We start from the raw sequence: 26,450 nt of genomic DNA on the forward strand, positions 1-26,450 counted from the left end.
GATAGTCTCGGTATTCCATCGCTACAATTCACCTTTGCGAGTGTAAAAACATAAACATTTTGTTTTTATAAACAAACTTTCCATTGTAAGGGATAAAAACATTGCCAAATCATAGACCAGTTAGCCAATCAAAGTTATAAAATGATGGCGCGCCGCGGAGGAAAGCGCATCCGCATGGATGATCCACCGCCAGAGTATGAAGAAATGCACAGGTACAGTCTTTTTTATATTCCCTACAATTCCAACTTATTGGATAAAAAAAAATTACACCGTTTAGCGATGCTGTAAACGAGAGTGCCTCGGATGCAGATAGTCCCACTAAGCGGATGACTCGTTTGAGAGCTCGTGGTGGTGTCCGTGACAAGCCACCGATCATAGACGATGATGAGGACGAGTTCTTTGCGCCAGTGGCGCGTAAGCGAAAGACACCGCAAGTTCGTAAACCACCAGCTGAGCGGAAAGAAAGAGTGGAAAGGCCACGCAAAGAACCCGTGGAGAAGGCCAACCATGAGAGAATTGACACAGAGAGAGAAATCACAACAGATGAGAATAGCCTATACTATATAGTGCGTCATTCCAAAAATCCCATTGCGGTAAGTAAAGTATCCTTTGCAAATGTGTTTCTCGATCACTAAATATCTTTCGTTATAATAGAGCATTGTTGATCAATGGATTGAGCAATACAAGGCAAATCGAGAAACAGCGCTGGTCGCTTTAATGCAATTCTTTATCAATGCCAGTGGCTGCAAAGGTAAAATATCCGAGGATATACAGTATCCTGTGGACCACACAGCCATTATTCGACGCATGACAGAGGAATTTGATGAGGTTCGTTGGGGTTTTGTTTTATTTAATGCTATAGTCTTACTAATTACTTCCTTAATTGTTAACAGGAAAGTGGTGAATATCCTCTGATCATGACTGGTACCCAATGGAAAAAATTCAAGAATAATTTCTCCGATTTTGTTCAAACATTGGTCAAACAATGTCAATATTCGATCATCTATGATCAGTTTCTAATGGATAATGTGATATCCTTGCTAACTGGCTTATCGGACTCGCAGGTGCGAGCATTTCGTCATACAGCCACATTGGCCGCCATGAAACTGATGACTGCCTTGGTGGATGTGGCTCTTCTGGTTTCAAATAACTTTGATAATGCAGCAAAACAATTTGAAGCTGAAAGAGTCAAGGTGGGAGAGTATATTGAAATTCTCCTTTAAGATACTAAAATCTAAAATAAATTATACTTTACAGTCGCGCGACCGTCGTGCCTCTGATCGTTTGGACTCATTGATGACCAAACGCTCGGAACTGGAGGAAAATATGGATGAGATAAAGAGTATGTTGACCTATATGTTCAAATCTGTATTTGTTCATCGCTATCGAGATACACTTCCGGATATACGTGCCATTTGTATGGCTGAGATCGGCATCTGGATGGAAAATTATCCACAAAACTTTTTGGATGATTCGTATCTAAAATATATCGGTTGGACACTGCACGACAAGATTGGTGAAGTGCGTTTGCGATGCTTGCAATCCCTATTGCCTTTATACGATAAAGAAGAACTCAAGGGTAAATTGGAATTGTTTACATCCAAGTTTAAGGATCGCATTGTGGCCATGACCCTGGACAAAGAGTTTGAGGTCTCAGTGCATGCTGTTAAATTGGTAATAAGCATATTGAAGTAAGTTTGCTGGCCCAATTGTAGATCTCACTTATGATAAATATTCTCTTGATTTACTTTTCCAGAATTCATCCTGAAATATTGGCCGACAAGGATTGTGAAATTGTCTATGAATTGGTCTATTCCTCACATCGTGGTGTAGCTCAAGCGGCCGCAGAATTCCTGAATGTACGTCTATTTCATTTGACAGCCGATATGGAGGAGACAAAGACAAAGAGAGGCAAAATTAGATTACCAAACACTCCATTGATCAGAGATTTGGTGCAGTTCTTTATTGAATCTGAGCTGCATGAGCATGGCGCCTATTTGGTGGACTCGTTTATCGATAGCAATGAAATGGTCAGGGATTGGGAGTGTATGACAGACTTGCTTCTGGAGGAACCAGGTCTAAATGAAGAGGTCCTGGACAATAAACAGGAATCGACACTTATCGAGATAATGGTCAGCAGTGTTAAGCAATCGGCATCAGGTGAAGTACCCGTGGGTCGTGCTAGCAACCGCAAGTTTACTCTTAGTTCCAAAGAACTCAAAGCCATTCAGGATGAAAAGGCAAAGCTCACAGAACATTTTATTGTCACATTGCCGGCCCTTTTGGAAAAATATCAGGCGGATAGCGAGAAGCTAGCTAATCTGCTAGCTGTACCACAATATTTTGACCTTAATTTGTACACCACAAATCGACAGGAGGGCAATTTGAAGTCCCTGTTGGACAAAATAAGTCAAGTGATGAACATGCATACGGGACGTGATGTTTTAGAGACATGTGCCAAGACTTTGGAATGCCTTTGTACTGAGGGAAGTGCCACATACACCCGCTGCAACATTGCTCGCTCGAATATCATCGAGAGTGCGGTGAATAAGTACAAGGATGCCATAGAGGAATGGCGCAATTTAATACAAGGCGAGGAGACGCCAAATGAAGATGATATCTATAATATAACCATATCGTTGAAAGTCTTATCCATATTGTATTCATCGCACAATTTGAATCCATGTGAGTTGTTCAAGTCACTGTTTCAAGATGTGGACGAGGCCCAGTCCAAAGACAATGTGGAACGTTGCCTGCCCAACGAGGCATTGGCCTATTGCATTGAAGCTTGTTATTACTCCATCAGTTGGGGTCTCTACTATGTGGAAAACGATTGTGAGACTCTTAATATAGCCAATAATGTAGCTGAGTTACGAAGTAATCTAGACAGCTTCATGTCAGCGTGCTTTGAATTAACTCGAGACGGGCCCACTGTGCAAATACAAGAAGCGGTAAGCTATCGGAAATTATCATATAATACTGATAATTCAATTCATTTTTGTTTGCAGGCATATCAATCGATCTGCGATCTATTGATTATTTTCTCCGATCAATTGGGACGCAGTGAATCGGAGCACATTCGCACCTTGGAATACAAATCTCGAATGGATGAACATCTCATATTGGATAACTTTGTGCAACATTATGTGTTCTCATTAAAGCAGGATGTGGCCCAGGATGAGACACACATTGAGGAATTGCACAAGAAGCGTAATTTTCTAGCTTGCTATTGCAAATTAGTTGTTTATAATATAATACCAACAATGCGTGCGGCAAGCATTTTCAAATATTATGTCAAGGTAAGTGAAATTGCTTATTGTCTATTTCAGTCTATTTAAACTAATATTTTTTTTCACAGTGCTATAATGATTATGGTGACATTATAAAAGCCACCCTGGGCAAGGCCAGAGAGATCAATAAAATAAACTTTGCCATGACTTTGTTGCTAAGTTTAATAACCGTATTCAAGAGCCTACAGGAGCATAGCGATGATGGCGTTGTTTCAAAGAGTGCCCAAGAATTCATTGACCTGAAAGAGTTGGCCAAGCGATTTGCTCTTACCTTTGGCTTCGATGCTCTCAAGAATCGTGAATCTGTGGCCGCTATTCATCGTGGTGGCATCTATTTCGCTGCCAATAAACAACCAGATGATCCAGTGCGTGCTCCAACACGATTACTTTTCTTAGAAGTACTCAATGAGTTCAATTATAAATTGTTAAAACAAGATAAAAAAGTCATTATGAGTTTTCTGGACAAGATTATTCCGCCAGGCATGCCATCCAGTCGTGCAGAAGAATGGCAACCTTTAGTTTCCTATCGTAATTCCTTGTTGCATGGCGAAACAGATCAGGCACCGGTTGCCACACGCAGAGCTTATACACGCAAGCGAAGGGATCATGGTAAGTTTACTTATTTGTTACACCTAATCTTGAATTTATTGGGACTTCTTTTAAATACTTCTAAGAATATTTAAATTAAGTTTCTTTAAAAATCTTTTAGATAAAGTGAGAAAATTTAGATTTTCATTTTTATTACCAAAGTTATTTTCCATACATTATAAATTAATTTAATGAAAAAGACGTTTTGTTACAATACCAATTAATAGAAATTTCAATATTTATACTTTTTCAATTAATTAGTTATTAACATTTATACTTTTTTCACATATTTCAGATGAGGATGACGAGGAAGAATACGATGAAGAAGAGCATAATGATCCTGATTACAGGGGCTAAATATTTATTAAAAAGTCCAGAATATAATCTAGTGTAGTATTAAGTTTGTAGTTATTAAGTCGGCAAAGTGTAACCACATCTTCATGTCCATGTCTTTTCTTAACTTAACTGTATTAATCCCCATCAGAATACAAAGTATTTAAGTTTGACTTTATAAAAATGATTTTTGATGCATTTTTTGTGCATAACCCTGTTTCAAGATCACCATATATATGGGCAGAGGATTTAAAAAGTTTATCACAATCAACATTTATCGATGCTGGAGTCGACAGATAACGCCTGACCAATTCATAAAGTGGGCTAAATTTAATATTGTTTTGCCACCAAATCAAGGGATTCCCATTTCTATCGATTCGGGGTTCCGAATTGTATAGATACAAAAGATTCTTTAATTGAGATTGAACAGTGGAATTTACTTCCTGATTATTGGCGCTGGTGCTTGAAGTAAGTATATTATCCAGTATCGAATCTATTTTAGATTTATTTTTATTAGTTATATCCAGCTTGGGAACTTTAATTGGTGAATTTTGTGTGGCAGAGCACAATTTATTGGAATGCTGGTCCAATTCTTTGAGAACTTCATTCACCACAATTTGTTCCTGTTGCTCGGTGAAGAAAGCCTGTTTATAACGAGGATCTAAATATGTAGCCATCAGATATTTCATATCTGTAGACAGATGAGCGAATTTAATGTTCAATTCGTCGACTAATTTGCGTGCCAAGGCAGAAATTGTTACAGACGACGCGAAATTGTGCATATCGGTTTGCAACGAATCCCTAAGGGCTGCCACTAGGGGAATGACGGATGAAGCCAAGGTAGTGTCCTCAGACCAAATCTTTATGATTTCTAAAAAGGGTTGCACGACTTTGCTAAACTTATCCATTTCCAACCATTCATCGGGATAAATCTGAATAAAGCTATTAAATTCTTCAGCATAAATACTGAGAGAATCTTTCATCTTGTATAATTCGGCCATTTGGGTATATATACTGTTCCATTCCGTATTGTTTGTTTCAAAAATCGGTTGATATTCCCGTTTTAAGCGATTCACTTGTATATAGTTTAGGTGATCTTTGGCCATTTGATGACATTCAAAGTGTTTCACAATTTCCTTACACTTTCTAGCCAATTGTTGAAAAGTTTCATTGGAATCAAAAGCACTTTGTATGCACAATTTTAAACGTTCGACATTGCAGTCGGTGAGGCTATCACCCAATGTTGTGCTCTCATCTCTTAATATGCAATGAATTTTCTTTTGGCTCAAAGGCCACCAATTGTTGTCCACTAATTGCTTCATTATATCGTCGCCATGTCGATCTCCATGCTCAAAGACTTTACATTTTAGTAAAAATTTAAGAAATTGAAAATCGCTTGATATTCCGGAACAATTCAAAGTCACGAGTCCTGATTCGTTGTCCCTGTGATGGCCCAAAATCATGGTATACGCATCCAGTTGCTCCAATTTTATATTCAGTTGTGCTTTAAACTTTGGATAAATATGATGACAGAGCAAATTCTCGTAGTACATTCTGCTTTGGATCACATATTTGGGCTGTAGAGTCCTCATGAAATGGATAAATCCTTCACCTTCGATCATATTAAAAGAAAAGTTGACTAACATCAAGGCCAATTTCTCGTCGCAGAGTGCACTGTTAAATGGGGCTTCTGTCGCCTCTAAGGGATCAGCTTCAGACTCCTAAGGAAAAATTTGAAATTTTAAAAGCTTTTTAAATACGTATGTATAAGAAATAAATGCTCACCTGTATTTCCATTTGCAATCGATTTGTAGCATGTTGGGATAGAGCTATCTTTTTATCTGGGACTTCCCCTTTTACCACATATTTGATATCGGTTTCAGAGAGAGTTAGAAACTCTACTGGATGCAGGCTTCTTAAGTGATTCCTTAAGCAGGTGGTTCCACGTCCTTTGCGTGAGTAATTTCTGCCGCATAAAGTGCAAACGGCTGTTGTTTGATTTGTTTTATATAAAAAAAATGCCAAACATTGCTTTTACGGCTGGACATTTTGCGAAAACGAAATCTGAAGAGTTAAAAGATTTTTTGCGGATGTGAACATCCGCTTTTACATCCGTTACACTGCAGCCCTTATTTAATGCTTATCGATAGTCATAATAGTGGGGATGGAACAAATGTGTGAACTATAAGCACGAAATATTTATATTATTTAATTTCTCCCAATTTGTTCAGTGTCTTTATGTGATTAGCTGGAGGAGCTTATATATTTTGTTATATGTATCTATTTAATTATTCTCTGTCCCTTGTGGTTAATTTTTAATATTGGGCTCACGCAGTCATCTTTAGAAATATTTATCGAGTTTTCGATATAAGTAGCTTCTTATTTTTGGCGCGCATCAGCAGCTGTTATAAAGTTATTGTTAAACAAATTAAACACTTTATTTATTTATAATGCATTCCGAGTTTAATTTGCCTAAAATACCAGATGATCTTTTGGTTGAACCTGTACCCAACTGGAAGGAATTGCTTAAAGATTCCAAGAAATGGCACTCGATTCCTATTTTGAACTATACGCCGCTGCACAAGCTGAAAGATCAGACTTTGGTACGATTTCGCGGCATGATCCAAGATATGATGGATCCAGAGATCTATTTGGAACGATACGAGGTGAAGTCTTCTGATGGCAGTGGCAAACGGCTGCAACAAGGCAAATATCGCGATTGTTTGAGAGTAACGCAAGGAGAAGAGATAGACTACCAGGCCGAGGCTAATGTTCATGGCGAGAGGCGTACTTTGTTTGTGGTGTCAATTCCGGGACTGAATGATTGGACCAAGGCACACGAAGGGGAATGTAGTCCTCAACAAGACCTGGTGACAGAATCTCAAAACGTCAATCAGGCCAAGAAACGAGCTGCAACAGAGCAAAACGATCAGGAACACATGGACGTTGATGAAACTGAGGCTGGTCCTATAAAAAAGCAATGCGTCGAGGAGTTGCAAACTGTAGCTAAAGGCGCAGTTGCTACCGGTCTTGCTAAGGATTATTTGCTTAACTCTCCTCTTCCCAGTCGTCCCAGCATGGCATGCATGGTCAAAGTGTATGAGGATTTTGATTCTTATCAACTCAATACCCTGGTGGATTTTGTTGGTTTTCTCTCTGTGGATCCCGCACTAGATGTCTCTTCTTTGGATATGGAAGCATTAAATGATATGGAGAGTTTAAGTGAATTGCAGGCGGCAAATCCCTCACCATTCCTAATACCAAGACTGCATGCCTTTGGAGTCCATAAGCTGCCGCATGCTAATCCCTTGCTTGATCAGAGTTTATTGCAGCCAAATGAAGAAGCAAATCCTTCGCCCGATGTTATACACAAGGATTTGCGAATCCTGCTCAAGCTTTGTCTATTTGACGATGATTTGGCAGCAGAGTATATGCTTTCCCATTTGATATCTACAGTCTATAGTCGTTCCGAGATGCAGAGCATTGGAAAATTTACGCTTAATATTTGTAATCTGCCCAAGGAATGTTTGGAACATTATACAACCAAACTATACAAAATACTAGAATTGCTTCTGCCTGCAAGTCATTATTTGGCCATGACGCTGGACACTATGAACACCTCGGCCTTTGCTCCAAAGTGAGTGATAAGTAATAGGAAAAGTCTTTTGAGATTTTATTTATTTGTGTATTCTTATAGAAAGGACTATGAGACCAATAAACTTGTCTCGGGCCTACTTCAACTGGCTCCACACACTCATCTCGTGCTGGACGAGACTCGTCTGCAGCAGGGTAAATTGGAGGCCAATGGTGTTCAGGCCATACAACATTTGGCTCACCTAATCAATAATCAGCAGCTGAAATGTGATTTCCGTTTCTATCACATTGATTATAATGCAGATATTCCTGTTCTCATCTTAAGTGAAGGACGCAGTATGTTACCAGTAAGTAAAAAAGATGTCTCTCCCTTTGCTTCAACTAACTATTTGTTTAATTGTAATTTAGAACGACTTTGCTTTGCCCCTTAATGCCGATGCTAAAGCTGTGGAACTTGTTGAAGAATCTCTTAAGGCTGCCCATCACTATCTCTCGCAAAATGGACGACTACAGCAGTTTCGCAAATATCTCACTTTGGCCAGGATTAGCCAATTTACTGTTAGCGAAGAGCATACTGAAATGATTCAACAAGATTTTGTCGATATGCGTAAAGCGAATGTTAAGAGCAATGCCGATGATTTGCATGGTCTGTTGGTTCTGTCTCGTCTTCTGGGCATTGCCCGCGGCAAGGACTCATTGGATAAGGAAACTTGGCAACTTGCCACAGAATTCGAAGCTAAACGTCGACAGCGATTGCAATCATTGCCCAAGTCGGCCGCACAGTTGCGTAATTAGCAGGCAACCTTTTAAAATATTAGTTATTTGTATTAAGAATTGTATTAAGAAATATAAGCATTTTTATGGATTATTTAAAACACATTACTTTAAATTGGTGAATCAGGAAGACTTTCTGATCACGAAGAGTTGTCTCCGTATAAACTTCTGCTGTTAACAGCTGATCGAATTGAATTGCGGTTCAAGTCTTTGCTTTTATTGATTCTTCTTCTTCGTCTTAATCTAGCTACTGGTTAAGAAAAGTTATTACCGCTTAAATTTCAACACAAAAATGCTCCGTAGCAAGATATTAGATACCATAAGTCTGCTTAAGCCAGTAATCCACAGAAGATGCATGTCAAGTGCTTCGAAGGTTCCACTCACTTTGGTGGAAGTGGACGATAAAAGTGGAATCGCTACGCTATCATTGAACCGGCCGCCAGTCAACAGTCTCAACATTGATCTGATGAATAGCATTATTGAATCCATAACTCAAATTGAAAGTAACAAGAGTCGTGGACTGATCTTAACTTCGGTAAGTATCCTTGCCCTTAAAGAAAGAATCTTCTCCCAGCTCATAAAAACTGCTTTTCTTTAAGGCCAATGATCGTGTCTTTTGCGCTGGCCTGGATCTCAATGAATTGCACAAACCAAATCAGGAGCGTTTAAAGGAGTTCTGGGCAGTATTTCAAGATGTGTGGTTGGCCCTACACCTTTGCAGTGTACCCACAGCAGCAGCTATAAATGTTGGAAGTTAATAATCATTCGAAAGAACAAATTATATATGTATATATTCCTTTCCTTTAGGGACAAGCTCCGGCCGGGGGCTGCCTTCTAGCCACCGCTTGTGAATACCGAGTGATGTTACCACAAATGAACATTGGCCTAAATGAAACACAATTTGCCTACATGGCTCCAAAATGGGTAATGTTATCTTATTTGAGTGTTCTACCTCGTCGTTTGGCCGAGCGTGCACTCACCCAAGGAAAATTGTTCACCACCGCCGAAGCCTTGGAAGTGGGACTTGTGGATGAGATAGCTGCCACCAAAGAAGATGCCTTGGCAAACTGCTCCACGTTCATTGGCAGCTTCATCAAGGCCAACCCATTAGCCAGGAGTTTGACCAAGAAACAAATTCGAGAGTCAGATGTTCAGAAATTGATTGCGGATCGAGCTGGAGATCTTAAGGAATGTGTGGAGTACATAAATAGTCCACTGCTTCAAGAGGGTTTGGGAACCTATTTCGAGGCACTCAAACAAAAAAGCAGATCAAAGGCGGGAAAGTCATAGGATTATTAAGGGAAAATTGTTACCAGCATTTTATATAAACATTTCTTAATACTACATTTTCTACACATTAAAAGGGTAAAACACTTCTAAATGGAAACTATGTATATATATGGTACTTACAACAAAAAGTTTCATATATTGGGAATATACATTTGCTTAGAAAACATTTTCTAGTGTTTTTCGAGAATTCACTCAATTTATCAATGAATTTTGTCGTGTCATCGTATAAACCTTGGTTTACATACATACATACATATGTACTTTCCCCTATCAGGTGATCAGCTGATTGGACTTTGGTTTGTGTCTATGCTTTTATTTATTCTTCTTCTTCTTGTCATTAATCTAACTCTCAGACACGATAATTTAATTTCAGTTAGAGGTCGTAAAAAATGCTGCGTAGCAAGATTTTAACATTGCTCAGCCCAGTCATCCACAGAAGATGTTTGTCCAGTGTCCCAAAGAGTCCACTCACTTTGGTGGAAGTGAATGATAAAAGTGGAATTGCGACGTTATCAATGAATCGTCCGCCAGTCAATCTTCTCGATATTGAGATGATGAACAGCATCATTGATTCCATAACTGAAATAGAATGCAATAAGAGCCGAGGCCTTATCTTGACATCGGTGAGTGATGACGCCCAAGATAAGAAGTCATCTCATAACTTTCCGCGATCATTTACCTTTAGTCCAACGATCGCGTTTTCTGTGCAGGTCTGGATCTAAATGAACTACAGAAACCGAATCCGGAACGTTTAAAGGAGTTCTGGGCTATCCTGCAGGATTTGTGGTTAGCCCTCCATCTTTGTAGTGTACCCACAGCAGCGGCAATAAATGTAAGGCCAGACGGTTACCATTATCGTCAATTATGACATATTTTTTTTAGGGACAAGCTCCGGCGGGAGGCTGCCTCCTGGCAACAGCTTGTGAGTATCGTGTAATGATGCCCGAACTGATTATTGGGATAAATGCAGTACGATTTTCCTATGTGGTTCCAAGATGGTTTATGTTATCCTATATGAGTGTACTACCGCGTCTTGTGGCCGAGCGTGCCCTTACCCAAGGAAAACTATTCACCACCGCGGAAGCACTGCAAGTGGGACTTGTGGATGAGATAGCTGCCAGCAAGGAAGAAGCCATAAGCAAGTGCTCATCGTTTATTGGCACTTTTAGTAAGGTGAATTCAATAGCCAGGAGTTTGACCAAAAAACAATTTCGAGAATCAGATGTTCAGAAATTGCTGGCCGATCGGGCTGGCGACATAAAAGCATCTGTGGAATACATAAGTAGTCCATTGCTACAAGAAGGATTGGCCGCATACTTAAAGGAATTGAAAAGCAGAAGCAGCTTTAAACCGCAAAAATCCTAAGATTTTTCTGGAAAACTTTTAATTTGCATTTATTGTATTAATGTTACTTAATATTAGTATTGTTTTTTTGTAATTGTTATTCCAGGAACTAGTTATCGCTCACATGGGCTTAGCCATATTCCACTCTGTAACCATTATTTTAATGATCAGTCTTCGTTTGGCTGTTCCGTCAAATTGGCAAGAGATGCCATCATTTGTTCCATAAAAGAATTGATTTCCAATATTTTAGCACGATGACGATCAATTTCCTTGCTGAAACAAAAAAAAAATGTTGAATAAATTAAGTATGGGTATTGGTTGGTTTAGGAAAACTCACTTGTTTAGTTTATTAATCATTAGATCAATAAATTCCTTACTTCGCCTAACCATGCGATCTTCGCGATCGTCAATTCTAGAAGTATGTGTGGTTCTCATGCCATCGATTAGTTTCAAAACCGTCTCACGATCATCAACACATGGCTGTAGTTCCATGGGAATTGCCTTGGACTCTAGACCAGTCAGCTGCTTGGCCAGGTAGTGTGTAACCAAGTCGGTCATATTCTCTGCAAAATGGCCGCATATATCACGTAAATGACGAAAACACACTTGTGCCTGTCCCACAAAACTGGCCATTAGTTCTGAGATTTTGCTCTGAAAGTTGCGAGTGGATTCCTTAAAAAGAAAGATGAAAAGTCATTAAGAGAAAGTAAATAATACGATTAGGCAAGACTACCTCGACAGCCTCATGTAGATGCAATTCCTGTGACATTAGATTTTGCCACATCTCATTTAGCGATTCCTCAAAGACACTTTTCAACGATTCAAATTCATTGACCAACTTGATGTATTCCATTGTGCCCACTTCGCACTTTTCCACCTCCTGCCACTTGGAACGCGCCTGATCGAATATTTTTTCTTTATACTGTAGAAATTCTTCGATTTGATTTTGTCCCAGGGATTGTAATTCCTTTTGACCCTCATGCAGATTAGAATTAAAGTCCCGAACTTCTTCATCACGTTCCCCGAAACGTGCCAGGCCAAGTTTATATATCTCCTGCGTGAGTTCATACACATCATTCTCATATTCCTCGGCCAGTTCCTGAGCTGGACTGCCTATTAGCATAAGAATGCGACCATTATTGTCATTCCGCCACAGGGATTCGTATAGCTGATGCCTGTCCAGATGTTCCACAAAACTGGAGGCCAAACGCTCAGCTTCGGCTTGTTCACGTGCCTCCGTTTCAAGGGATTGAATTTCTCGCTCCTGTTTGTCCTCAATTTCACGTAACTCGCGACTTCATAGAAAGTTTTTAAAAACCAAATTGTTAAGAATTAATAATTTCTTGTTTTGTTTCTTAACTTACTAAAAGCGTTTTAGGGCTGCCTCGCGTATATCTCTTTTTATGAAAACATATTCATAATAATTCAATTGTGGTAATATGGCAGCTACATATGAGTTTAAAGGAAAATCTGGTTTCTTCGCTATGGGATTACCTTCTAGATTTAATACCCTCAAACTTTTGACAAAACGCAAACGCTCGATCTACAAGAAAAATAAAAAGAGGTAACAAAAACTAATAAAAATAATGTCGAATTTCAATTATTCAGGCCTGTTTTGGCTTTTTAAACCAAACCATCTTGTTCCAAGTTGTTTCTCTTTTAGTCAGGGGAATGAAAAATAATTCCCAACTATTTCAAATATCATGAGGGCAATGTTTATTAATAAGGGATAAATGAGTTGCATATATTATAGGAATCCTTTTTTGCAAAAACTGTTTTTTTTTTAACATAGCCTTTAAAAAATGTCTTAAACTTTTTCAAATTTGTTTAATCCAAATCGACACAATAAAGATCACAGCCTAGATTTCACTGGCTAACATGATAGTGGCTGACGTTAACATGAGAGGTGTTTTGATTCTGACTGCATACTTGGTTCATGTCCATCACGTCCAGATTTTTTTAAAAAATATTTTAAACTTTTTTAACAGATTTTAGAATATTTCGCGTAAGAAAATTAGTTCTTGTTTGCACATATTACTAATAAACAATTTGTAAGACGCACCAAATTCCCACAATTCTTGAAAATTTAAAAGCAGACAGTCCTTTTCATTCCTATAGCATACTTTTTGGTTCAAATTTTACTCATTATAGAACCATATCCAGAGTGTAAGATATTATCCATTATAACAAAGAAATAACTCTTTGATATTATGAATATTTCTTTTAAATCAAGTCTAATATATTAATAGGATAAAATAATAATGCTTCGAGTACAATATTATGCCTATATCATGGAATAATATATTGCAAATGAGGTTATTTTGAATAATTTTAACGCATTTTTGCGAAATACTGACGTGATGGACAAAAACTAAGTACAGGGCCGTGATCAGCACCCCCCAATTACTATATATTACTATACTACTATAGAAGACCTATTGAACGTAAAATTCTTTTTCCTGACCTCAAAAATATCGGCATGTATTATTAACTAAAAAATATTATAAATATTATAAAATTTAATAGGTTGGTTAGGAATTACTTCTAAATGAATTAAAAAATCATTACAAATTCGATAGGAACAAAAAATAACCCGAAACGAAAGCAAAAACCAAAACTTTTTGAACTTTGAAAATTTAAACGAAGGAAATGTCATTCATTATGGTGAGAAATCGAAATTCCAACTAGGAAAACAATTTAAAATAAAAACAGGTTTTGTTAATAAGTTTTTGAAACTTACCCCGCCCATGGTATCGATGAGATTATTGCCTATGCTCAGGATTACAAGTTTTTCCAAACTTTCCAGATTTTCAATTTTCAAAATGCGATTACTAAAGAGTGAAAGAGTTTCTAGATTAACCAAAGTCTCTAGATTTTCAATTTTGGTGATATAATTGAAACTCAAATTCAATTCTTTTAAGGCAGTTAGCATGTCAATATGTTCAATTACTTCAATCTTATTACAATTGAGACAAAGTTTGGTTAGATTTGGCAACATCCAAAGATGGTCTATACGTAAAATATCTGACAAAGATTAACGGGATTTAGATATGGTTCAGATTAAATATTGAGTCACACACTTTTGAATTCCAAACGCATTGTTTGAATGCGCTCGAAGACAACCGGTTCCAGTTGATGTAAACGTTTGGCTTCTCCTTTTGGTCCTTCCTCCAGATAGGCAGACTCAATCATCTGGCGATCAATGATGCCTGGCTCTGGGCAATTAATCTCCTCCAGAAAACCCTTGGTGGCCTCATAATCATTTTCTGTGGAATTGTCAACTTCATCAACTTCGTCCATTTTCTTCGATTTGTTAATAACATTTGAACGTTAGGGCGTTGACAATACATGGTTGTTTTTTTTGTTTTAATTTGGTAACCAAGACAACCGAGAAACAACAAAACAATTTCAGCCGGACTAAGTTCATCCTGCTTGGTTACCAGCTTAAAACGGTTGAAGCATACACTTGGCAAAAAATAACAAAATTAAAGAACGTTTTCCATGTATTGGAACTCTATCATATAGAACCCACAATGCTTCAAGAAAGAATGGAAATATGTTTTTAAACGGTAGATGAAACGGCGAATTAAAGCCTTAAAGTATGCAATAGTCGTTTAAACAACCAAATTTTTGGCAACTCTAAAGAACGTTTAGCATGTTGTGAAGCTGTTAAAATGTCCTTTTTGCAAACAATGCCTATGAAATATGCATCTTTCTTTGTCTATTCATACTTTAAGGGTCAAAATTTCCCTTTTTCAAGCCCCACTATAGGAAAAAGATTGAGAAATTTTGAATTTAATCGATCGACAGGTCTCTGTAATATTGTAATTAGAATCAGAGTTTTTATGTTGATTAATGGAAGGAGCAACAGTCGGTAAATGAATGCAGAGAACACTGTTAATTTTGAAATTTTAGACATTATCTTAATTACCAATAATTACACCTCAAAAGCGATTAATTGTGTAACTGAATCAGGTCAATTGACATGAGGTGTATCAAACCAATTTCAGCCGATAAGCTGTTACAAAAATGAGCTTCAATTCAATAAAAATCATATCTCTGTTCATAGTGGCACCTCAGAATTCAAAAATTATCCTCCCAGTGCTTTGTCGAAAATAATTACGACTTCAGACTTGAATCGTTTGTGGCTTTTAAAGGCGTGGAAGAAACTTTGGCCGATTTTCAAAAAATGAAACTAATTAGACGTGAGCGAACTCTCAATTTGTGTTGGAATCGATCTACCCGATGATATATTATGTTCCTTTGAAGCATATGTACTTAGAGATGGCAAATAGACGGGGCAAAGGATATACCATTTTGCGAACTAACAAAAGAAATGATTATTTTTATATTTAAATCCTGCAGATTATACAAAAAACTTTCCACTATCAATACGCTACTATTTCCCTGTGTATGCGGTTGAATATTGGATTATTCATGCAAAAACTGATACCAACAATTGGGTATCATATTTTAAAATTTCGTTTCAAAGTCTTCAAGAATGCCAAAATAATTAGAGGACTTGAATTGGTTGAAAATATAGTTGATCGCGTATTTTAAATTCGAATTTTCAAGTTTTACCTTTATTCTTTCGTTAAAATATATTAAATCTCATTCCAAAAAATAAAAGTTTCAGAAATAATCATTTACCTGGTAAATTACAATAACTATGATAATAAACTGGCTGCAATTATATTACTAGGATACTAGGATAGCCGCGATGTTTTCACAAAAACTGATCCTTAAATTGGTTGTCATTTTTCAACTCACCTACTAAAGATTACACATTTTAAATTTGTTTTGGTTTTCTGAAATTGAAAAATTCACATTTTCACTATCTATTGCATACTTTAGGGGTATATTTCAAGCCGCACTCATTCGCCTTTGTTCAGTTTTAGTATTTTTTTGAGTGTATAGATTCCACCCTAGAAGTTTTTCTTGAACAGGTGCAATAGGTGTTTTTTTTTGTCTGGCCGGCTTTAGTTCCAATTGATTCGTAGACCCTGCGTGCGTTGGTCTCTCTTTCTCTATCTCTCTATGTCTCTCTCTCTAGCTAGCTAGCTAGCTAGTTAGTTCTCTGTCACTTGATGGCAACGGGAGAAATTTAAAGGTAGAAGGGCGGCGCCTGGTCTACTTAGGGTTGCGGTTGTTTAGGTTGTCGGGTTGTTGTGGATATCGGGGCTATAGCAGTTGTTAATGTTTGCTTATAAGATAAACTACTGCTCGCAAAAGATTCGAGCGATAATTTTTCAAGTGTGAAAGAAATTTAACAATTTAACAATCATAAACACTAACTAAAGGTAACTAAATACTTGTCCAGCTGAAAAAAAAAACTAAAATTTCTAATAAAACGAATGTTAGTTAATCGATAAAATAGAGTGAAAAAATTATAATTTGTGCAAAAACAAAAGCTAAAAATTAATGAAAAACAAATTCTAAAAGGTGCGTGCGTGTGTGTATGATATACATATGTATAAATTACATTCACCTTTTCACATGGAAATCAAATAAAGGTGAAATATTAAATGTGTTTCAAGGCTGTTTTTTTATGTGCGCTGGCCAAAGAAGGACCAAAACAAAACGTGACTCAAGTTGCTTGGCAAGTTACTACCAAATTATAAGGAGAATCACTTAGAGCCCACCTCACATCAGTCAAAAACACATACTTAGCCATACACTCACATACATACATATATAGATACTTGCAAGGGTAAGGTATCAATAAAGAAAAAGGTTTTATAACAGAAAAGGTTAAATCTAAATTTAGTGCTTCTTTTTGTAGTATAAATTTGTAATAAATAAATTTCAGAAGAAGATTTAAGAATAAAGTTTATAATAGCTAACAAATTTAAAGCAATCTCGAAAACTGAATGAGATTCTTAATTAACTAAAACTTTGCTGAATTCTTAATATTTAATATAAATAATTAAAATCTTTAACAAATATAAATGAGTTTATAGTCAATGTTAGTAGATAAAACAATTCCCAAATTTGAAAGACATGAAAAAACCTTTAAGGACATACATAAAATCTTTTGAATAAGTTTTTTTCTCAGAATTGAAAAGTTTTCATCATTTTATTGTGGGTTAGATCCTCCTTAAATATATATATATATATATTCCAAATCAAATCCCATACCATTAGTAATTAAATCCTTTTTTAATTACAATTCCCTAAATGGTTTCCATTCAGGCATTCCCGTTCCATCCTTTTGTTAATTCACAATGGCCTAAATTCAATGTTGTCTGTTGTCCATCAGTACACGAAACTTGGCCCAAGTCCCTGTCATGTCCAACTTCATGTTAATATTAACTATTATGTCCTAGACCCGTGAGCAGTGACCTTGATATGGATTTTGTTTTGTATTATGAGTAGATAAGAAGAGTCAAAATAGTAAACAAAACTAACGAATTGGAGCGAGTGGACATGTTCCTTTAATGATTTAAGTTTTTCGTTGATTTGGCTTTTGGGGCGCAATCAATATATTGATTTGGATTAATATGATGGTATCCTCAAAATTGAGGCGCTTAACTGTGAATTCGCAGACAGGTGTTTTCGTATCCCAATAAAAATTGATTGCTAGTTGTAGTTTTATTCGATTTTAAGTGGTTTCTATTGTCATTCGATTTGATGATGGACTTAACAAGTTTTCAACACGTGCAATCACATTAGATATGCGTGGACAATAATAGATAAAAGAATGGCTAAATTTAAAGCACTTACACACATTATTCATAAAGCAAATGTCAATACATTTTCAATCAAATCAAGTAAAACTCTGTCCTATAATTCTGATCGACCACAATTTGTAAGAAATAAATCAAAACTTTTTACTTGAAGTTTTACATTTTAAATATGTATATTCTGTTCCACGATTTTGTAATAAAAATGTTTTGGAAACAAAGCTCATAGCTAATAGTCATGGCCTTTTCAGATTTCGAACTTTAGTTCTGATTTTGTCGGCTTCTTATGCAATAAGTAACTTAATGGAATTTTCCAAAATTTGCTGATTATGGTATACATTTTTTCGGCTGGGCAATTATTTAAGGAATCGTTTTTAATAAAATCTTTAATTTTAAAAATACAATGAACTCTTTAAGGCAGTTGTAGATCAAGCACAACTACAAGCTTTTAATTAATCCCAAAACTCGATTTGATTTTTAGATTTTTTGATGTTTTTTCTGGGTCCTTTGGTCAAGGTTGTTTTACTATACTTATTGACACAAATACTTTAATAATAAATACAATAATTAAATGACAAATTTTTCATAAAAATAAGTTAAAAATTAGATCGTATTCAACAAATATATTTGATCAAAACATCCCACATATCTCGCTCTGTTTTCTTGTCATAAGACAATCCGTTTCTATATAGAAAGGCTAGTTATTAGGTAACAAGACAGATTGTCAGAGGTCGATGAATTATGAACTAAAGTCCGAAAACAGAAAACGTCATAAATTCGTGACCTCAAGTGTAGCTAAATAGCCCTGGTTTTCTCTCTACGACTCTGGACAAAAGAACTGAAATACGATATACATTCCATAGATAGAGTTAGACCTCCTCTGGATAATATGATAATAAAAAAAGTCAGCTAAGTTTAACGAAAATCGTTTCCTTATAATGAATATTTAAAAATTTTGTAAAAAGTAACACAATTTTACACCAAAAGTAAACATTCGATCTCAAGTAGTATCTACGATAACATAAAGTCAAGGAACTCGATGGTAAAATCCGTTTTTTAAAGGCCTATTAATAAGGTTAATAAATTTCAATAAATTTATAAGTTCCATGTGAAACATCAGGAGTACACGTATAGAATCTTGTCTATGCCAGGGAAAGGGCAACCTAGTTCTAATACGAATTTGACAAAGCTGTAAATATTTATCCTCCATAATCTAAAATCTTGATGACCTTCGTGTTAATAATGTCATGACAATTATTTGTTTAAACACCAAGTACATAGATATGAATCTGTCTAATTATTAATTTAATTATCGGAACAGCGGTATATGGCTTACTTAGATATTTAGATATTTTCGCCTCATTTATTATTAATAATTGTTTAAATACATTTGCTTTATAGCACCTTCTTTTTGGCGAAACTATGTGAGAAGCGTTTCTATGCCGATTCCATACGATCTTGGTGAACATGAATCGTTATATAACATTGACCCAACTGGGTGATGGAACCTATGGCACAGTGGTTCTAGGCCAGCGGAAAGACACTGGCGAAAAGGTGGCCATCAAGCGAATGAAACGAAAATACTATTCGTGGGAAGAGGCCATGAATTTGCGAGAAGTTAAGGTAAGTCTCAAAACATTTTAATAGCCAATTTGTTTATATTTAAAATCATTATTATTATGTTTCCTGTTAGTCTTTGAAGAAATTATCACATCCTAACATAGTTAAACTGAAGGAGGTCATCAGAGAGAATGATACTCTATACTTTGTCTTTGAGTATATGAAAGAGAATCTATATCAAATGATAAAAGATCGGGACACACATTTACCGGAACCGGAACTGAAGAGCATACTATTCCAGGTATGGGCAAATGATTGAAACTAAATTTTGATTTTCTAAAATTGAAAATATCCATTAATTTGTAGGTTCTAACTGGGTTGGCCTTTATGCATCGCCATGGCTTCTTTCATCGGGATTTGAAGCCAGAGAATCTGTTGTGTTCCGGTCCGGAATTGATTAAAATTGCTGACTTTGGCTTGGCTCGCGAAATACGTTCGAGACCACCGTTTACGGATTATGTGTCGACGAGATGGTATCGAGCTCCGGAAGTATTGCTGCACTCCACTAATTATGGTAGTACCATTGATCTCTGGGCCATGGGTTGCATCATGGCGGAATTGTATACATTTCGTCCTCTCTTTCCGGGGAGCAGTGAAGTGGATCAGCTATTCAAAATATGTTCAGTTCTGGGCACACCCCAAAAGGTTAGTGTACGGGGATTTCTTCTAAAATTACTTCCCTGACGATATAAGTTAATATATATTTAATTTGTAACCCTTTAGAACTTTACTAGACAATTTTTACTCAAGTTTCTTGAGGAAGGGGAAATGTTTCTTGTGGTCTTCCACATCTAATATACTTCTTTGACTTTTTTTTTTTTTAGAGTGACTGGCCGGATGGTTATCGTTTAGCTGCAATGATCCATTTTCGTTATCCCGATTGCATTAAAGTGCCACTGAGCAGCGTTGTGACACGTTGCAGCCAAAATGGTCTTGATCTAATGGAGGATATGTTGGCCTATGATCCCGATAAGAGACCAACGGCCCAACAGAGTCTTAAATATCCATATTTCCATGCATTAAAGAGGATCTCACCGAATGCAGCAACAAAAGCGAATGTAAAACTCAGTTCTAAGTATGCTCCTCCTCCCACTCAGATTGTGTCAAATAATGTGCTTCCTGTGCAGGAGAAACTGCAAGCCGTCACGGAGCTCATCCATCAAAGCAACAATATTAACAATAATAACAATAACAGCAACAACAACAACAACAACAATTTAATCAATGGCAAGTCTCAGTTAATGGCCAAAAATGTGAGCATGCCCAGAAAATATCAGCCAAAGTTGAGTTTTCTCAACCAAAATGAAATGGGTTTGGGAATGAGACCAGCAGCAGTGGGAGGAGTATCTGGAGCAGCTGCTGTTAGTGTAACCGATTCTAATAGTTTGAATGGAGCAACGACAACCGAACCGCCTCCTGGAAGCGAATCCATCAACGATATATATCTAAATCGAAACATTTCCCAGCTATTCGGTTTGCCAGCCCAAGCACCGCATCCGAATGTGTCTTTTAGCAACACGTTATTACGCAATCCTGCTCCCATCTATGTGAATGGCAGCCAATTGAGCTTGGACACCATCAGCAAGAATGCCAAGAACAGTTTTCCCTCCAATGGCGGTGGTTATTATGTCCAGGCCCGTCCCTCCATAGCACAACCGGATGCCAAAGTCTATAACATGTTCTCCAAAGTTAGTGCCCAACAAGCACCGCCCAATTTGCTGGTACGTCACCATTACCAGCCACAACAGGCACAAGCATCATCTGTCCTGGGTGCAGGAATGCTGACTGGAGCTAGCATAAGACTCTCGGGTAGAGCACAGCCGCAGCAAGCTCCGGTTCTTATGCAGGCGCAGTCCCAGACCCAGGAGACAAAATTGAGTGCTCTAAAGGCAGATGATCTAGATATGATTTTGGGGTAAGTACTAAAACCATAAAGGAATGAAATGTGGTCACGGATAGAAGCTTCTTGAAACACTGTGTGGCAAAAAAAAATTTCTCAAAATTTTGAATAGCTCCAAGATATTTTCAAAACTTTCTCTTTATCTAACCAAATGTGTTAAGGTTTAAAGTTTGAAGAAATTCGATGAATAAGCAATCAAAAAATTCAACAATTTGTTTCACATCTTTGAGCGATTACCAAAGAAAAGTAATGAGTGATATTACTCCATTCTGATATTTTAAGAAGCTTAAAAAGTTTTTTGAAAAGTAGTTTTACAAATGATGTGTTAGGAGCACCCCGATTGACTTTGTCTGTAGTAAATGTCTCTATATACATATATGTTTAAGCCTAAAAGTATGCATCAGAAATTGTGGAGATTACTTAGCGAAATTGAAACCATACACAAAATCTGTCTATTAAGAAGTAAACATGTCTTGTGATAATCTGTGTTATATTTTCAAGTAATTTTATGTTGTTATTTATGTATTATCACATGTTGCATGAACATCTAGATCAAAGTTGAAAACTTCCGCCAAGCGTCAACGAAATTCCAAGGCCAATATTTTACTGGAAGACCTTTTTGGTCATTTGTCAATGGATTCGGATGGCAGTGATGGCAAGTATCCGCACACAGTACCGCCTACACAACAGGCGAAAAATGGCCAAACTACGACGGGGTCGGGACGTGATTTCTTTAGCGAGGGCCTACTGAGACCAGCTCCCAAGAAAAAGACCACTCAAAGTAGCCTGGAGGTGAACAATGGCAGTCGTACGGATTCCCTGTAAGTATTTGAATATGATTAATGAATGACTATCAACGGCGAGGATTCCCCGCATGGGTTTGATGTGCATGCTGTCCTTGTAAATGCTTCTTCATTCTCATCTCAGTTGTGTGCTATCATCTATGTAATATGTGTCTATGTCGATCTCTCTCTCTTTTTCTCTTTACATTGTATTGTCTCTTGTTTCTTTTCCTAATCCTTTCTGTTCTTTTTTTTTTTTTTTTATGTGTTAAACATTTTGATTTGCCCCATTTTTTGTTAATCATTTCAAAAACAAAACATTTGAACATTTTGTGCGTGGTGCCGTCAGTGAAAACCAAAACGACTCCTCGTCCTCTCCCTCATCAAATGATGATGAATGTCGCTTTTGGCCAATAAGGTAAAAATCAACATTCACAAATGATTAGTTTTTAGTAATTGCACTTTTCCAATCGATGTAGAAATTGAAATTAGCGAAAAAGGAAATTTTTAGAACTTCATTGAGTATTTATTAGATATACACTGGTAGACATAGGCTGAAAATTCTTTAGTATTTGCAACTAATTCAAGTTGAATTCATAAAACATTGTAATTAAACATCAAACTAACCGAACAATATAATGAAACCATTATTTAAAAAACACTTTTGTTAATTCTTATTATTTTTAGGGCAAAAAGTAAGCCACTAAAAGAAAAACCAGCCGCCACATTTCCCTGGGATGAGACAAATAAAACGGAGGATGAAAAACTAACAGCTTGGATGGTGGCCGAAAATGGTAACAACTTCAATTTTGGTAATCCACAAGCGTAGAAATCGGAACAGCACCCAATCAAGTAGTCATCAGTAGTAGAGGTAGCCTAACTATTTAGTAGAATTACAAAATTAAAAAGCACCAAGAAAAAAAAAATCATAAAGAAATTGGAAATTGGCACCAGAATCCAAGGAACTCGGATTAATAAAATGAAAATATTCAACAGGATCATTGCTGGAGAACAAATTTTGAAAGCACAACAAACAAACAAAAAAAAATGCATACAAAGAAGAAAATTGAAGGAATTGCCGTCGTACCTGAAATAATACTAAATGGAAAAAGATTTAAAGAAAATCGATTACAAAAGTGCCTATGATATTCTTTCGAAATTTAGGTTTTTTCTTTTGCTTCAAAACTGAATGTATCCGTCCTTGTAATGCCTATCCGTTAATTGTAACGCTGTGATAACTAACTAAACTAATTCTAAGTAATATTGTTTATGTGAATGTTAATGATAAGCATTAGTTTTGATTAAGAACCCTTTGAAATCTTCGAAATGTAAATATAGAGATATCAACAATCTTATATAATTGACTTTGAATACCTTTGATCTGGTAACTTAGTAACTTTGTCACCTGCCGTTGCCAAAAGGCATCATCTTTCATTTCCTTTATGCAATGCAACCAACGCACAGTGGTCCGTTTCCTTGAAATTTGTGGGAAAATCAATTGACTTGCTCTTGTCAAATCTTTCGAAAGGATTTAGTTTTAAGTTTGAAAAAAAATTGTATCTATAAAACAATTGCCTAAATTCTGTAAAATTACAATTGTTAGTCCAACTCTTTCTTCGAATTGAAATAGTTTCAAATATCAGATGGCTTAATAGATATGGATATCAGTAGTTTTCATTTTATGTTCTTAGAAACAACCAAATTTTAAAGTATCGCAAATTTATACCTTAGTTGTTTAAATTTAATCAGAAAAATTATAAAAAAAATTATTATAAAAGTTATAATTTTAACACTCAAATATTATTGTTCCACTGTGCAATGATAGCCATTACGAGGGAGAGTTGGTAGGGAAAAGATTGAAAGTTGCATAAGTAGCCAAGTGGAAGGCAGATTCAATTTCACAATGGCAACTTTATAACTTGGCCAATGTGGCATCTATTCATATAGTAGGTAACTGTTACCCACATATAAATACAAGCCAATTCCGCTTGTCAGTCAACAGTTGTGATCTTCTCTGACAAGCAAACACTGCATAATGAATGCCTTGGTAAGTGTTTAGTCTATAACATGATTTCTAGCAGTGGATTATTAATTGATAATGTATTTTACTAGAGTTTCCTTATTTTCCTGTGTGCGATCGCTGCGGTTGCTATTGAAGCTGGCATTATCTCAACACATCCTGATGAACTAATTGCTAGTCCAGCACAATATGAATTTCACTATTCCGTACATGATGGACTTACTGGAGATGTGAAGGATCAGTTTGAGCATCGTCGTGGTGAATATGTTACCGGTCGGTATTCCCTTATCGAACCCGATGGCCATCGCCGCATTGTGGACTATACCGCAGATCCTTTGTTGGGTTTCAATGCTCAAGTTCGCCGTGAACCAATTTCGTTGATTACCCGGCATTGAAACGTAAATGATTGAAAATATATCTAAAAGGAATCTATAGACCTGGATTTGCTTCAAAGTTTGCGGCTGTTATTTTGAAAATGATATGATAATAAAATTTACTCTCGTAGAAGAACAAACACATTTCAATTTGAAGAGTTTAAGTTTTCGACATATGTATATGTATTTGTAGTGATGATGGTAAATACCGTTCTAAGTAGATTCATAGCCGTTATTATTATCTACTTTCTCTTGCTTAATAACAATTGGCGAAAATATGGAAATTCTTGAATCCTGTCCAGATCCACTATCTCTTTGAAGTCGTAGCAATTGCCGTTGAAGTTCCAAAACCATATTTTGAAGTTTATTGTGCTGCCGCTTTTGTTCTTTTTGAAGATTAGCAATTTGTTTCCCAATTAATTTCAAATTTCCCATGATTTCGTCTTGTTTACTTTGCTGTGATGAGGAAGTCGGTTGAAGATCTTGAGGTTGGCCTTGATGCTCAGTGTGCTGCTGCTGCTGCTGAAGTTGATCTTGAAGTCGTTTTTTACGCCATTCCAGTAGACTTTTGTAATCCGTTTGTTGCTTACGCCGATTTCCATAATCCTGGTTACTTTTTATAACAAATGCCATATAGAATACAAAATTAAACAAATGCACACATTTCGGTGGATAAGTTCTTGTATTAGCTTACCGGTTCGATAAATTATTAGACATAATGACAGTGTCTGCAAAAACCGTAAAAAAATTAAAGAAATTGTAAAATATAAATCTTATCAATTGGAATCAACTCTATGTGGGTGTGGGTGACCTCTTTGAAGACTTAATTAATATTAAAAGGTGGGAATTTTACCATCTTAAGCCCTTAAACGATTAAATATACATATATGTATATACAAATGTATGTCGATTCTGTTTGGAATATACATGTTTTCAAATGGTTTTGGCTTTCGTGGAGTTGTTTATAAATAAATACATACATACATATATCCTCCCTTCTTAAAGGCAAACGACACTAAGTGTGCAGAATCAATCAAAGATGAAACAACCGGCGAGATTTGTTGATAGATCCATTCTCGATTTTTTTTTTTTTATATTAAGTTACTTCCATGTAATTTATGGAAGGAATATTTAGCCTTCCCGTATCGAACTGTTAACGCCACAGCGAAGATTCTCGATTTTAGATCAATATAAAATCACATTTAGAACTCGCCCTAACAAACAGCTGTAAATCGTGTAGTGTGTGAAAACAATGTTGGAAAGCTAGCCTGTGTGGAAGTGTTCGAAAGTAACCTCATATTTTGTATGAAAACCACGTGTCATGTTACCACGGATTAGCTGAAGGCCAAGTAAATATACATATGTATGTACATATGTATGTACATACATACAGTGAACTTTTTGGGCTCACTGTACATACATATGTATGTACATACATATGTACCGGGTGGGTTTCTCCCGGGCCCGCAGTTTTCAGAAGGGCCCGCGATACATCACAGTCGAAAATAGCGGATTTATTTGAAGTAAATTAGAGGGCCCAAACATGGTTACCCCCGGGCCCTGATTTTCTTTCTGCGGCCCTGATACTTATACAAGTTGCTAAGAATATTTCTGCAGCTTTAATACTCACAATTTACCAAATAACACTTTTACAATATATGTACATATGTATTCTGCCTTCCGACTTTTTTCTTACACTAAATTCTATAGCAATTAAACACTTTGATCCACAAGCGACTTTCGTATAATGCGAACATGCAATTCACTTAACACAGCCAAACTGAAGCTTTCCAACACTTGAAATCGCAGTTCATCACACTCAAATGAGCAAAACTTAACCCTATTGAAATTGTCATCA

At 36.5% G+C, this 26,450-nt stretch overlaps 8 protein-coding genes and 1 long non-coding RNA gene across 9 annotated transcripts; 6 read left to right on the forward strand and 3 right to left on the reverse strand.

Moving 5' to 3' along the window:
• Positions 1-11: 11 nt before the first annotated feature.
• SA1 (stromal antigen) lies at positions 12-4,398 on the forward strand. Its single transcript, XM_068284720.1, has 9 exons — positions 12-212; positions 278-593; positions 655-828; positions 894-1,193; positions 1,258-1,691; positions 1,757-2,951; positions 3,009-3,299; positions 3,359-3,899; positions 4,174-4,398. The coding sequence occupies exons 1-9, from the start codon at positions 142-144 to the stop codon at positions 4,233-4,235; spliced, it is 3,384 nt and encodes a 1,127-aa protein (XP_068140821.1). The 5' UTR covers positions 12-141; the 3' UTR covers positions 4,236-4,398.
• On the reverse strand, positions 3,994-6,314 carry LOC137572878 (zinc finger BED domain-containing protein 4). Its single transcript, XM_068284721.1, has 2 exons — positions 5,997-6,314; positions 3,994-5,932 (listed from the first exon to the last, which is right to left on the reverse strand). Exons 1-2 carry the CDS (start codon positions 6,006-6,008, stop codon positions 4,349-4,351), a joined length of 1,596 nt encoding a protein of 531 aa, XP_068140822.1. The 5' UTR covers positions 6,009-6,314; the 3' UTR covers positions 3,994-4,348.
• Positions 6,315-6,593: 279 nt separating this feature from the next.
• On the forward strand, positions 6,594-8,680 carry LOC137572736 (mini-chromosome maintenance complex-binding protein). Its single transcript, XM_068284530.1, has 3 exons — positions 6,594-7,848; positions 7,909-8,152; positions 8,214-8,680. Exons 1-3 carry the CDS (start codon positions 6,662-6,664, stop codon positions 8,598-8,600), a joined length of 1,818 nt encoding a protein of 605 aa, XP_068140631.1. The 5' UTR covers positions 6,594-6,661; the 3' UTR covers positions 8,601-8,680.
• Positions 8,681-8,810: 130 nt separating this feature from the next.
• LOC137572632 (enoyl-CoA delta isomerase 1, mitochondrial-like) lies at positions 8,811-9,960 on the forward strand. Its single transcript, XM_068284379.1, has 3 exons — positions 8,811-9,114; positions 9,179-9,325; positions 9,387-9,960. The coding sequence occupies exons 1-3, from the start codon at positions 8,872-8,874 to the stop codon at positions 9,867-9,869; spliced, it is 873 nt and encodes a 290-aa protein (XP_068140480.1). The 5' UTR covers positions 8,811-8,871; the 3' UTR covers positions 9,870-9,960.
• Positions 9,961-10,199: 239 nt separating this feature from the next.
• LOC137572633 (enoyl-CoA delta isomerase 1, mitochondrial-like) lies at positions 10,200-11,545 on the forward strand. The gene is made up of 3 exons (XM_068284380.1): positions 10,200-10,492; positions 10,555-10,701; positions 10,752-11,545. Exons 1-3 carry the CDS (start codon positions 10,259-10,261, stop codon positions 11,232-11,234), a joined length of 864 nt encoding a protein of 287 aa, XP_068140481.1. The 5' UTR covers positions 10,200-10,258; the 3' UTR covers positions 11,235-11,545.
• TbCMF46 lies at positions 11,381-14,513 on the reverse strand. The gene is made up of 6 exons (XM_068284864.1): positions 14,294-14,513; positions 13,954-14,237; positions 12,578-12,756; positions 11,947-12,508; positions 11,551-11,885; positions 11,381-11,486 (listed from the first exon to the last, which is right to left on the reverse strand). Exons 1-6 carry the CDS (start codon positions 14,511-14,513, stop codon positions 11,381-11,383), a joined length of 1,686 nt encoding a protein of 561 aa, XP_068140965.1.
• A 4,850-nt stretch (positions 14,514-19,363) lies between these two features.
• Positions 19,364-23,273, forward strand: LOC137572930 (uncharacterized). The gene is made up of 6 exons (XM_068284782.1): positions 19,364-19,519; positions 19,590-19,757; positions 19,823-20,161; positions 20,341-21,431; positions 21,968-22,237; positions 22,886-23,273. The coding sequence occupies exons 1-6, from the start codon at positions 19,364-19,366 to the stop codon at positions 23,025-23,027; spliced, it is 2,166 nt and encodes a 721-aa protein (XP_068140883.1). The 3' UTR covers positions 23,028-23,273.
• An 879-nt stretch (positions 23,274-24,152) lies between these two features.
• Positions 24,153-24,736, forward strand: LOC137572873 (larval cuticle protein A2B). Its single transcript, XM_068284717.1, has 2 exons — positions 24,153-24,245; positions 24,311-24,736. The coding sequence occupies exons 1-2, from the start codon at positions 24,234-24,236 to the stop codon at positions 24,611-24,613; spliced, it is 315 nt and encodes a 104-aa protein (XP_068140818.1). The 5' UTR covers positions 24,153-24,233; the 3' UTR covers positions 24,614-24,736.
• A 90-nt stretch (positions 24,737-24,826) lies between these two features.
• LOC137573052 (uncharacterized) lies at positions 24,827-26,297 on the reverse strand. The gene is made up of 3 exons (XR_011031792.1): positions 26,223-26,297; positions 25,287-25,320; positions 24,827-25,205 (listed from the first exon to the last, which is right to left on the reverse strand). It is a non-coding gene; the product is annotated as an uncharacterized lncRNA (long non-coding RNA).
• Between the last annotated feature and the right edge of the window lie 153 nt (positions 26,298-26,450).

The sequence above is a fragment of the Drosophila tropicalis genome, unplaced genomic scaffold (assembly GCF_018151085.1).
Source record: "Drosophila tropicalis isolate 14030-0801.00 unplaced genomic scaffold, ASM1815108v1 contig_393, whole genome shotgun sequence".
In the NCBI taxonomy this organism is placed as follows: Eukaryota; Metazoa; Arthropoda; class Insecta; order Diptera; family Drosophilidae; genus Drosophila; species Drosophila tropicalis.